The sequence below is a fragment of the Heteronotia binoei genome, chromosome 6 (genome assembly GCF_032191835.1).
Source record: "Heteronotia binoei isolate CCM8104 ecotype False Entrance Well chromosome 6, APGP_CSIRO_Hbin_v1, whole genome shotgun sequence".
Taxonomy (NCBI): Eukaryota; Metazoa; Chordata; class Lepidosauria; order Squamata; family Gekkonidae; genus Heteronotia; species Heteronotia binoei.
The window spans coordinates 132,541,273-132,553,335 of record NC_083228.1 but is presented as its reverse complement, the minus strand read 5'-3'; the positions used below and the strand labels follow the sequence as shown (position 1 = coordinate 132,553,335).

The window sequence follows — 12,063 nt, the reverse complement described above, 5'->3', positions numbered from 1 at the left end:
AAGTCACAAAAAAGAGGAAGGTGACACAACATATAAGAACATAAGAAGAGCCCTGCTGGATCAGACCAGTGGTCCATCTGGTTCAGCATCCTGTCTCACACAGTGGCCAGCCAGTTCCTCTGGAGGGCCAACAACAGGGCAGAGAGGCCGAGGCCTTCATAAGAACACCAGAAGAGCCCTTTTGGATCAGACCAGTGGTCCATCTGGTCCAGCATCCTGTCTCACACAGTGGCCAGCCAGTTCCTCTGGAGGGCCAACAACAGGGAGTAGAAACTGAGGCCTTCATAAGAACATCAAAAGAGCCCTGATGGATCAGACCATCCAATCCAGCATCCTGTCTCACACAGTGGCCAGCTCCTCTGGAGCGCCAGCAACGGCATTGAGTCCAGTTTGGTGTAGTGGTTAAGTGTGTGGACTCTTATCTGGGAGAACCGGGTTTGATTCCCACTTGCAGCTGCTGGAATGGCCTTCCCTCAGTCATAGCTATCACAGGAGTTGTTCTTGAAAGGGCAGCTGCTGTGAGAGCCCTCCCAGTCCCACCCACCTCACAGGGTGTCTGTTGTGAAGAGAGAACATATAGGAGATTGAAAGCCGCTCTGAGTCTCTGATTCAGAGAGAAGGGCGGGGTATAAATCTGCAGTCTTCTTCTTCCAAGAAGCCTTCCCCTGACGTTGCCTCCTAACTCTGAGATTCAGATACTTAAGTGCCTCTGAATGTGGAGGTTGCCCTCAGTCACTGTGAGCAGTGTATTTTCCTCATCACTGAATAATCACAATAACTTACAGCCAGTGTGATATAGCAGTTAAAGTGTCAGGCTAGGAGTTGGAAGACCCACATTCGAATCCCAACTTGTCCAATGGAAGCTTGCTGGGTGACCTTGGGCCAGTCACACGCTCTCAGCCAAACCTACCTCACAATTCTGGGTTGGGGAATTCCTAGAGATTCAGGGGTGCAACCTGGAGAAGAGCAGGGCTTGGGGAGGACAGCAATTGCAGCAGAGTACGATGCCACAAAGTCCCCCTCCCAAGCAGTCATTTTCTCCAGGGGAACTGATCACTGCAGTCCAAAAACCAGTTGTAATAGCAGATCTTCACGCCTTGTCTGGATATTAGTAACCCCAAAACCATCAGAGCTACCCTCTGATTCAGGGTTGACGAAACTGTGGCTCTTTCACACATATTGTGTGGCTCTCGAAGCCCCCACGGCCCAATTGGCCAATTTGGAGAATGCATTTAAAGTTAAAGTTGCTTTCTTTCTGCCTCTCCCTCTCCATCTATTTTCCTTCCTTCCTCCCCTCCCTCCCTGTCTTGTGGATTTTAAACATTTGACATTTATGTCTTGTGGCTATCAAGTATTTGACATTTATTCCATGTGGCTCTTCAGTTAAGCAAGTCTGGCCACCCCTGCTCAGATTATTGTGTGTGGATTTGCACCAATGTCCTTTTTAGGGAGGGACCTCCCTGACTGGCCCCCAACCCCTTCTCCTCACAGTCTCTCATCCTCAGACTCTCCTTCTTTCCCATGATTCCCTCTCCTCCTTCGCCCTCCTCGCCCACTCTCTCTCCATCCCACCTTCCAGGAATTCCCCTCAGGCAACTACCGCCATTTCCTCCCACTCTCCCCGCTCTAGTCCCGCCCCTTCTCCTTTTGCCCCGCCCCGTCCCCGGCTCCCCAGCCAGTCCACTCCGAGGCAGGGGCCGACTGGGAAACCCCGTTTACGAGCCTGAGTGGGAGGGGGGGGAGCAAGCGGGACGCAGCCCGGCGACTCTCAACTGCTGCAATATCCCTCCGCTCCAACGGGGTGTGAAAGTAGTTTCTCTGAGCACAGCGCGTCTTTCTCGACTCAAGGGCGGCATCCTCCTCAAGTTATCCCCCAGACGTTTTGTCTATTATAAGATCTTTTATCGGAGCGGACAAGGGAGACGCGCCGGTGTCAGAGGGCTGTATTTGTAGTCGTTGCACAGGGCCGTTCATTTCATGTATCCCTCCGCAACGAGAGGCGGAGGGAGAGTAAAAGTAGAGCCGGCCAACGGAGAGCATATATAAAGGAGTCGCCGCGGAGGCGCTGTCTTTTCAGTTGAGGAGAGCGGCGGTCATCGGAACATGTCAGGCGGGTCCGCGGATTATAGCCGGTAATAAGGAAGGCGGGAACGGGAGTTGTTGGTTAGGAAAGGGGAAGGTGTTTGAGGGAGGGGAGGGGGGGAGAAGAAATTTGCTCTGTCAGATTGAGCTGGGTTTCTTCCCTCGCTCCTGCCTCCAGTGGTACGATCCGAAGGGGGGTGGGAATATAACAAGCTGAGGCCACCCCGTGGCTTATTTAAAGCTCCTGCTTCCGTAGATTCCTTTTTTTCTCCCGTTTTAATCCTCTCGCTGGGCGCGTGTCGATCGAGGTGGCTCGAAGCGTGTCTATTTTTTTCTCCCTTCTCTCTCCCCCCCTCCTCGTAGGGCCGCATGGTTTCGCCCAAGCGGTGACCGGGAAAGACCTCCATCCCGTGTGCCTCGGAAGAGTCCATTTTTGCCCGAGGAAGGGGGGGTTGAGAGGGAGCAGGGAGGGGCGCGGCTCGCAGAGGCTGTTCGTTCGCCGGCAGCCTCGTCAGTCACCGGCGCGTCCTCGGACTTGCGCAGTCGGGCCGGAGGGGTGGAGCTCTCGCGAGAGTTCGGCGGTCCCTCTCGGAAGGGCAGAGGCCGCGAAGGCCCGACCCCGGGAGGCCTCCATTGCTAACGATGCAGCGCGTCTGTAATCGCTCCTGTCACTTGGGGAGGGACGGTGGCTCAGTGGTAGAGCATCTGCTTGGTAAGGGGAAGGTCCCAGGTTCAATCCCCGGCATATCCAACTAAAAAAAGGGTCCAAGCAAGTAGACGTGAGAAACCTCGGCTTGAGACCCTGGAGAGCCGCTGCCAGTCTGAGTAGACAGTACTGTAGGGCTCCCTTGAGGATCCACGTTGATTCCTTTTCTCTTCGTGTTTTCTACACCACATGCTCTTGATGTCTCCCCATACATACACACGCCTTCCCCCCGCCCCCCAAGCAACAAAAGTGTTTTTGCCACCAGTACTCTCGACAAATCTCGTGAGCAAAAATTCTATTTCGTGAACTTTTGGCATTAAATTTGTGAGCTACTGCACAAATTAGCTTGCTTTAGGGCAGGGGCGGCCAAATTTGCTTAACGCAAGATCCACATAGAATACACATCAAATGTTTGAGAGCCACAAGACATGAACATTAGAGAAGGAAGGAAATAGATGGGGAGGAGGGAGGGAGAGATGGAAAGAAAGCAATGTTAACTTTAAATGTTTTCTCCAAGCCAGCTGATGGGATGGTGGAGGGCTTCAAGAGCCACATGTGGCTCCCGAGCTACAGTTTGGCCACTGCTGCTCTAGGGCCATTTTTCCTGAGTTAAGACAGAAACGTGTGAGTTGGAGGCTAAAAAACTGAGCTAGATCACACTAACTTAGCTTAAAGTTAGATCACACTATCTGCCACCCTTCCAGTTCTTGTGTTAGCACAATTTTTTTTGTATTAAAATCCAAGGAAAGAAATAGTGTTTAATCTTGCCATGAGTGTGCACCTTTGAACTAGGTGGTGTGCTTCTGTGGGAAGTGAGCAGTACACAGGAATGTGCTTACACGTACAAGAGGAATGGGGAAGAGGGGGGAAAGTAAGGTATTTTAATACAGTGTAGTTTTTGTGCTGCTGTGTTGGAACAGGGAGTTTGAAAGTATGGCATTAAATGTCTGTAGTTTTTTTTCAGTAGATTAAAAACGCCAACCCTAACAAAATTTCCCTTTGTGAATTATGCCCCTAGTATTGCATTAGGTGTATACACAATAAAATGCAATGTATGCTGGGAATGGTCTTGCCATGAGTAGAGTCATCATAAGAATTTCTTGTTCTGCCACATGCTGCTGAAACTGGTACAGAAAGATTGCTGTGCCAAAGGGTGGTGGTGGATGTAATGTATTGTTGTTTTGCCTTTTTGAGTATAAATTGTTGGTATGCAATTCAACTTCTTGGGGAGTTAGAATTGGCGAAGAGTGAGGACTTGCCCAAGGCCATATATTTAAAATATTTATACAACTGAACCTCTCAGACTTCAGGCAGATGCTAGTTACACATGACAGTTAAATGGGAGGCCTCCATCTGGACTCCACGTGCTGTCCACTGTACCATATTAGAACATGTGTGTCTCCCAGTAAAGCATGGATGTGGCTGCTAATCCTGTATTCTGAAAGAAGGGCAACTCCTTGCTTGTTTAGTGCTGGGTAGCACGCTTGCAATATGTAAATATCCTGGAGTGATTGTAAAGCATACTTATATTCAGGAGTTTTTAAATTTAAAATTGAATGTTACTGAGTGAGCTGTTTTTAATTTCATTTCCTCCAGAGATCATGGCCCAGAGGGAATGGACCCCGATGGCGTCATTGAGGTTAGTATTTCAATGAGGGACACTATAAGATAATTATGGGGTAAGCTTTGATATGTGAAGTAACATCTGTGTTAATTTTCTTCTTGCAGAGCAATTGGAATGAAATCGTTGACAATTTTGATGATATGAACTTAAAAGAATCCCTCCTCAGAGGAATTTATGCTTATGGTTTTGAGAAGCCTTCAGCCATTCAGCAGCGGGCTATTATCCCATGTATCAAAGGTAGGTTCATTCGTAATACTAGCAGGCATTCAGAACTGGAAAAGTACATTATTCTCAGTCTTGCGCATTGGGGGAAGTGAAACACATCTTTCCTTGAAAAGTGAGATGATGGTATACCATCTTTCGGGACTGACCTGAAGTGGAGAGAATTCTTAACTGCTGATCACTTGAAAGGGAATCTACAGTTAAACTGAATCCTTGATGTGTTGTGTGTGGGAGCAGTAAATATCTATCCTTTTTTTAGGGTATGATGTGATTGCTCAAGCTCAGTCAGGTACTGGCAAGACAGCCACATTTGCTATTTCCATCCTGCAACAGTTGGAGATTGATCTCAAGGAGACCCAAGCACTAGTATTGGCCCCTACCAGAGAACTGGCTCAACAGGTATTGATAGTGTAGTTAAAAAAGCTGCTTACATGTTGCATAGGTTTCAGGTTTCACAACTGTAGGACAGTTAACAGATTTCTTGTAAGTTTGTAATGACTACTGGTTGTCTCTGGGCTGCAAACATGGTACCTGGCCTCTGTTCCCCTAGTCTTTCGCCTTTAAATACATGGAGAAGGCAGAAGTGAACAGGCCATTGATTGTGGGGTGAAGAGTGGGGAAAGCTTTTGTAGGATTGATGAGGGGGCATGTCCAGAACACTTAGTGATACTAACAGTATAATTTGAACTGAAATGTAATGTCCTTTGAGAAAAGGCGCTCTTAAAATGCATGCAGTTGTGCAACATGGAAACTGCAGTGCACATGTGATCAGTTCATTTTTTTCTGTATATGTGTAATTGTACTGTGTGTGTGTGCTTCAGTCTCTTAATCTTTGGTTTTGAACAGCATTTTTGCAGCACTACACTTGAGCATCGCTGAAACTTCTGATAAGCGCAGACCAGTCTGGAAAAATTTGTACAGCTGGACTTATTAAATTTTCATTTGAGGCCCCAAATTTAACAGTTTGGTCCTTGGAGAAAAGTGTCTACCTAACTTTTTCAGTACCTCAAGGTACTTGGTTGAGAGTCTGAAAAAAATCAGATCTCTCAATTTGGTTTTGGACCATAGTTCTGTAGTTGCCTCTGATTGTCCCTGGAAAGCCAGAAGTCTTGACAAGTATCTGAAGAAGTGAGCAGTCACTTGCAAAAGCTCACACCCTGCCACAAATTTTGTTAGTCTTTAAGGTGATACTGGACTCTTGTTCTTTTCTACTGCTACAGACTAACAGGACTATCTATCTTGCTCAAGTTGGGATGGTTGTGTAAAATGTTAGTCTTAATATTTAATGGGTCAGCTGTAAGGCATATTTGCCAGAGTGATTTAAGAGAACATAAGAATATGAGAGAAGCCATGTTGGATCAGGCCAATGACCCATCCAGTCCAGCACTCTGTCACACAGTGGCCAAAAAAACCAGGCGCCATCAGGAGGTCCATCTATTAGCACTGCCAAGGAATCAAACAACAGGGTTGCTTAGCTTGATCATGGTTAGTTTTTCCTCTGACATAGCAAACTAGTGACACATCTATGAAGAAGTTGTCACAATAAATCCAGGAGGCTCAGTTATACTTTTGCTTGTTTGTTGGCATGCAGTTCTGTTCTGCTTTCAACTGAAGCAAAGACCAGTCTGTAGATACTGGCTGGGGAATATGAATACTTCAGCATGTTCCTTTTATAAGACCAAGGGGCTCTTACTGAAAGGGAACAAGCATTTAGTAGTAGAGGACTACTGATACAGAAAACAGGTGAGCTGCTTATGAGATGGCCCTTCTAGGTAGCAAATGGGTTTGCATACTGCACATAGATTCTCACGAGAGTTGTACTTTTTGTGTGTGCTCGCTGCAAGAAAGGGAGGGGGGGTTTCCATTAATATAAATTCTAATGGAGGCTTACCGTTTCAGATCCAAAAAGTTATTTTGGCTCTTGGCGATTATATGGGTGCAACTTGCCATGCCTGCATTGGTGGCACGAACGTTCGCAATGAGATGCAGAAGCTGCAGGCAGAGGCTCCCCATATTGTGGTGGGAACACCAGGACGTGTGTTTGACATGTTAAACAGGCGCTATCTGTGTAAGTAAAGTACTGGTTTAACTGGGGAGGGACGGTGGCTCAGTGGTAGAGCATCTGCTTGGTAAGCAGAAGGTCCCAGGTTCAATCCCTGGCATCTCCAAAAAAGGGTCCAGGCAAATAGGTGTGAAAAACCTCAGCTTGAGACCCTGGGGAGCCGCTGCCAGTCTGAGAAGACAATACTGACTTTGATGGACCAAAGGTCTGATTCAGTATAAGGCAGCTTCATATGTTCATATGCCCTGAAAGCCTTATAAGGTGGTAGATTTGGAGGCGGGGTGGGGTTTAACAACATTTTTTAAATGAATAAACAAAAACTCTGGGGGAAGGGTCAGCCACAGCACATAGACGGATACATAAAAGGATTTTACTGTCTTAGCGTTTGATAGAGTCAAGTCTTGGCTTTATATGAAGTCATAATGCAGTCTAGAAGCGCAACTGCTATATCAAGCTTTCGTTTGCTTTCTTCTAGCACCCAAATGGATCAAAATGTTCGTGTTGGATGAAGCTGATGAAATGTTGAGCCGGGGTTTTAAGGATCAAATCTATGAAATTTTTCAGAAGCTAAGCACAAACATTCAGGTAAAACATAACTTAATACAACAATACGATGGCCAGTGCAGGTAAAGTTACAGTGTAGCTGTAAAAGTGCTGCATTGTCGTTCCCCCTGCACAGAGCAAAATGTTTCTTTTCTATCCTTGTCTGCTTTGATTCCACAGCAGACAGGGACGCTTGGTTTCATACATTACCTTCTCTTGTCCAGTGTACTAGATTGGTCCGTTTATGTATTTATTTCTATTTGTATCCCACCCTTCCTGCAAACAAGCTCAGGGTGCTAACAGCATATTAAACATTTAACAACATTTCCTGTTTCAGGTTGTGTTGCTTTCTGCCACTATGCCAATGGATGTGTTGGAAGTGACCAAAAAATTCATGAGAGATCCCATTCGTATCCTGGTGAAGAAAGAAGAATTGACCCTCGAGGGTATCAAACAATTCTACATTAATGTAGAGAGAGAGGTACGGGCAGAGTTTAGGAAACAAATTCACTACCTGCTCTTCTTGTTCAAGCACTGTGCTAAAACTGCAGAAGCTATGCTGCGTCTTGGCTCCTGTGGTAATGCCAGCAGAGTACACACAAGAAGAAGAATGAAACGCACTGGATCAATAAAAGACTTGGGCGGACCTCTTTCTTAATGTCCAGTGTCCTGGTCTGAAGACTCGGTGCAACAGTCATTTTGGAAACTTCCTTCAGGGTGCTGCTGACCAGCAGTCCAATCCCAAGCAGAGCTATGCCCTTCTAAGCCCCACTGACCTTAATGTGCTCAGGATTGCTCTGTAGCAGAATTTTGAAGCATTGCATGAGAAGGATTGTGTGTTAACTTCACACAGTTTATGGTTACTCCTTTTGCTTTGCAGGAATGGAAGCTGGATACGCTCTGTGATTTGTACGAAACTTTGACCATTACGCAGGCTGTTATTTTCCTTAATACAAGAAGGAAAGTAGATTGGCTTACGGAGAAGATGCATGCAAGGGACTTCACCGTCTCTGCTCTGGTAAGACTTTAATGTATATATAGTACAGGGGTGGCCAAACTTGCTTACCATCAGAGCCGCGTACAATAAAAGTGAGGTGTTTGAGAGCCACAAGACACGGACAGCAGATGTTTGAGAGCCGCAAGATGGATGGAAGGAAAAGATGGAGGGGGAGTAGTAGAAATAAAGCAACTAATTTTAAATGCATTCTTGGCTTCAGGAGCCACACAGTATGTGCAAAAGAGCCACATATGGCTCTCAAGCTGCAGTTTGGCATCCCTGTGTGTATAGTATGTTATTGGATTTGAGAAACAAGCTGCAAGTGTAGCTGGCTCTGCCCTGCTTTTGTATACAGCTGCCCTGAATGAAAAGATGCATGGCCCACTGCATTAATGCAGTACTACTGGTATCTCCTTTGCATTTTCCAGTCCACATTTTCCCTGTAGCAGAGACTGAAATCAGGCATCCACCCTTTAAAAGTTGCTTGTATGAATCAAGACGTAGTTTGGTAAAATTCAGATTGTTCAATGAAATGTGGAGTGCTATCCCTTTCAGTGGAGGAAGAGCACTTGGGGTGTCTGGTTAAGGTGTCGAGTAACAAGAGCTATTTTTATCTAATCCCGCAGCATGGTGACATGGACCAGAAGGAGCGAGATGTCATCATGAGAGAGTTTAGGTCAGGATCAAGCCGTGTCTTGATCACCACTGACTTGTTGGTGAGTACCCCTAGTCATTGCCTCTGTAGGTACTTGGTCCAAAGCTGTTTCGTTTGGTGCAGCTTCTTGTAATCTGCACTGCTCAAGCTGTTGGAAGAGTAAAGACCATGCTCCACGATGGACTTTTGCACCATTGCAGTTCATCACTATAACGTGGTCAACAAAACCAGATTCCCTGGGGAGTCCCCGAGCACAGCGGGTGGCTTAGTAATTATTTTTCCTTTCCTTGCAGGCTCGTGGCATTGATGTGCAACAAGTGTCACTGGTTATAAATTACGACCTGCCGACCAATCGTGAAAACTACATTCACAGGTTAGTTGGTGAACGTTTCCACTGAGCGCTGACTCCAGTGTTCAGGTTGCTTCAGTTTCTTCAGGGTCTTTACACCCCCTCAAACTTGCCTTGCTTTCTTGCATCCCCTGTGTGGTGTGTGTATATATAATGTGAAGATGGGGTGGGGCAGAGCTTCTTCGTTAGCAAATGAAACAAAACAGTGGGAAAACTTAACAGATGTTGACGGCTGATAATTTGAGGTTGTGGTGCAGCAGCTTTTAATGGCTGCAGAACTAATGTTCTGTGGCATGTTTTATAGACTGCAAAAATTCTCAGTAGTCGGTTGATTAGGCTTGTTGGAGGTTGAAGCTGTTTTAAAAGTTGCTGTGAGTTTTCTTACTAGATTTATCAATTCCTTCTTTCAGCGTTAATGTTGCTTTATTGGAAGTTTCTTTGCCAACACCTTCACTATTGCTTTGGTTCCTCTTACAGTGGGATTCTTTCTCTGGTGTATTCTAGTAGTACTTGCAGTTTATCTCCCTAGACTTAGCTAACTTTCCTGGTAGCTGTGTACCTAAATGAAGTAAATTGTACCTTGTTACTTGATGTAAAAAAATACAGGAGTCGCTAGCCCAGTTGATGACGGCATGGTGCTCAGAAACGACGGCGTAATTTAGGACGTGGATTCGTAAGCGGCACACTGTATGAATAAAGAGCGAGTTGGTATTTATATACTTTCTTCTTGTCATGATTGTTGTGAGCTATGTCTGTCTTATAAGCTCTTAATAGCGTGGCCAGACAGGCAGGAGTTGTGGGTTTGTTAGCCTGTACATATTGTGTGCCCTGTAAGCCTTGTTTTTCACTGAAACTAGTTGTTGTCCTGCCAAAAATAAGTTTTCCCACTGAATAATCTTTTGTCTTTTGAAAAATGAAGATAGTTGAATGTTTGGCTTTCAGAAATTTGATTGGGAAGAATCGTGATAGGTTTTTTTTAACGAACTTTTAAGTTTTGCAAGCTGACATCAAGCTCTGCCCATTCGGAAGGAAACTGTATGAAGGATGGTGAGAGCATTTCTCCAAGAGTTTGGGGAGTAAGCCCCCCCCCCCCCTTGGAAGTCATGCTGAGTGCAAATGTTACTTGTGTCTGCCACAAAATCAGACAGCCCTCTGCAATTTTACCAGTAAAGAGCTGGCGAGATATACTTTTGGCACCTGAAGCAGTATTACTGTAAACCAGGATTTGTGGTGTAACCCAAATGAACTGATTTTATTTTGCTACAAGAAGTATACTAATTATTATAATTTTGATCGTTACCGCCCCCCCCAAACAGGTAACTAGAAAAAGTTGGCTTTCTGACACTCTTTTCCCCTGTTCTGTGCAGGATTGGCCGAGGTGGTCGTTTTGGCAGGAAAGGTGTGGCTATAAACTTTGTCACTGAGGAGGACAAGCGGATCCTTCGGGATATTGAGACTTTCTACAATACTACAGTGGAGGAAATGCCCATGAATGTGGCTGACCTCATTTAATCCCTGGGATGAGATGTTTTTGGAATGCAGTGCTCGCTGTTGCTGACTAGGCGATCCACAACGTGCATTGTGCTTCTTTCTTGGGGGATACATTGAATCTTGTCTCAATGCTCATTACGGATCAGAAATACAGATTTTTGATAAGCGGAGCGACGTTTTGTCGTGAGCTTTTGTGGGGAGAGCCCTTGGCTTTCTCCTCTTTAGGGTTTAGACTGTTGGGGTTGGGTGGAAAGTCATGGGGTCTGTAAATTTTTTCTTTATTAGAAATTTATTTCCTAGTTCCTTAGAAGTGGTTGTGCTAGATGTTCTTTATCATTTAATAATTTACTTATGGACTAAAAGGTATAAGTGCTGTATAAAATCAGCCAATTATGTTAAACTGGCATACCTACCTTTATTGTATGTTATAGTTCTATATTAGACTGAATTGGAAGGGCCTTTCAAAATGACTACACTTTTATAAGAGCATTAAAATGCATTTTTTTTGTTTGGTATGTATTTATTGAATAAAGTATTTAATTAGTGTTAAGTGTGATCTGGACCCTGTTGCGAAACCCCAGCAAGCAATCATTACTATTGTCTTAGTTAGGGTAAAACCCATTAAAATTGCCATATTGCACATGTCTTAATGAAGTTTGAATGTTCAATAAAATACTTATATATATTCACTTGGGTGAATTTGGGTGCTTCTTGGGAAGGCTAGTGATGGCAGTGGATGGTGATTAGTGTAAGCACAGATCAGTGATTAGTGGTTATAGTAGGGTTAAAGAGAAAGACAGCAAGCTGGATCTTATTATTTTCCTTTCTGACAGTAACATGATCACATGCTGCATCGAAGATGGTTTTCTGCAAGCAGAGCTGTCTTTCATGAAGTCCCACATTGTGCCCAGTGCCGTAAAACGGGCCCCTGCATTCAAAGGCTAAAGTACGCTATTGGTGCAGTATGATCTAATTGATGTTGTGCCATTTAACTCCCACCTATGGTGCCTGGTTGTCCTTTCTACACCTTACTGAGTTTGTAGAAAGTTTTATTTGGGCACACTCAACATCATTAGATTCTGGAGCCAGTGTCCTTTTCAGTGGTTCAGAGCTTAAAATGCTTAGTGGGTTGTTTAGAGGTTGGGAGCTGGAGTGGCATCTGAAAATGAATTCAAGGAGCTTTTCCACAACTACTTGCAGTAACCAAAATGTGTTTCAGTCTGCTGCACACTTTACAGACCAGCATTTTCAGGGTGTAAGTTTTCAAGGGTCAGAAGCTTTCCATCAGATATAAGTAAAAATGGAGCTCCCTGAGTCCACATATCCCAGACA

The 12,063-nt window shown here is 45.0% G+C and overlaps 1 protein-coding gene and 3 non-coding genes across 8 annotated transcripts; all 4 read left to right on the top strand.

Annotated features, from left to right (window-relative positions):
- The first annotated feature begins 1,979 nt into the window (after window positions 1-1,979).
- Window positions 1,980-11,420, top strand: EIF4A2 (eukaryotic translation initiation factor 4A2). 5 transcript variants are annotated; one of them, XR_009555599.1, is made up of 12 exons: window positions 2,023-2,132; window positions 4,385-4,427; window positions 4,517-4,649; window positions 4,894-5,033; window positions 6,534-6,702; window positions 7,172-7,281; window positions 7,577-7,720; window positions 8,120-8,257; window positions 8,863-8,952; window positions 9,185-9,264; window positions 9,847-9,927; window positions 10,608-10,820. XR_009555599.1 is itself a non-coding variant. In XM_060242589.1 (11 exons), exons 1-11 carry the CDS (start codon window positions 2,104-2,106, stop codon window positions 10,750-10,752), a joined length of 1,221 nt encoding a protein of 406 aa, XP_060098572.1. In that variant the 5' UTR covers window positions 1,980-2,103; the 3' UTR covers window positions 10,753-11,420. The 5 variants fall into 5 exon arrangements, 2 of the variants coding, with proteins under 2 accessions (XP_060098572.1, XP_060098573.1); XR_009555598.1 differs by having other exon boundaries at window positions 9,847-9,944; XR_009555597.1 differs by having other exon boundaries at window positions 9,847-9,948.
- Window positions 4,748-4,818, top strand: LOC132574557 (small nucleolar RNA SNORD2). Its single transcript, XR_009555634.1, has one exon. It is a non-coding gene; the product is annotated as a small nucleolar RNA SNORD2 (small nucleolar RNA).
- Window positions 7,317-7,446, top strand: LOC132574540 (small nucleolar RNA SNORA63). The gene has a single exon (XR_009555617.1). It is a non-coding gene; the product is annotated as a small nucleolar RNA SNORA63 (small nucleolar RNA).
- Window positions 7,757-7,935, top strand: LOC132574555 (small nucleolar RNA SNORA81). The gene has a single exon (XR_009555632.1). It is a non-coding gene; the product is annotated as a small nucleolar RNA SNORA81 (small nucleolar RNA).
- Window positions 11,421-12,063: the final 643 nt, after the last annotated feature.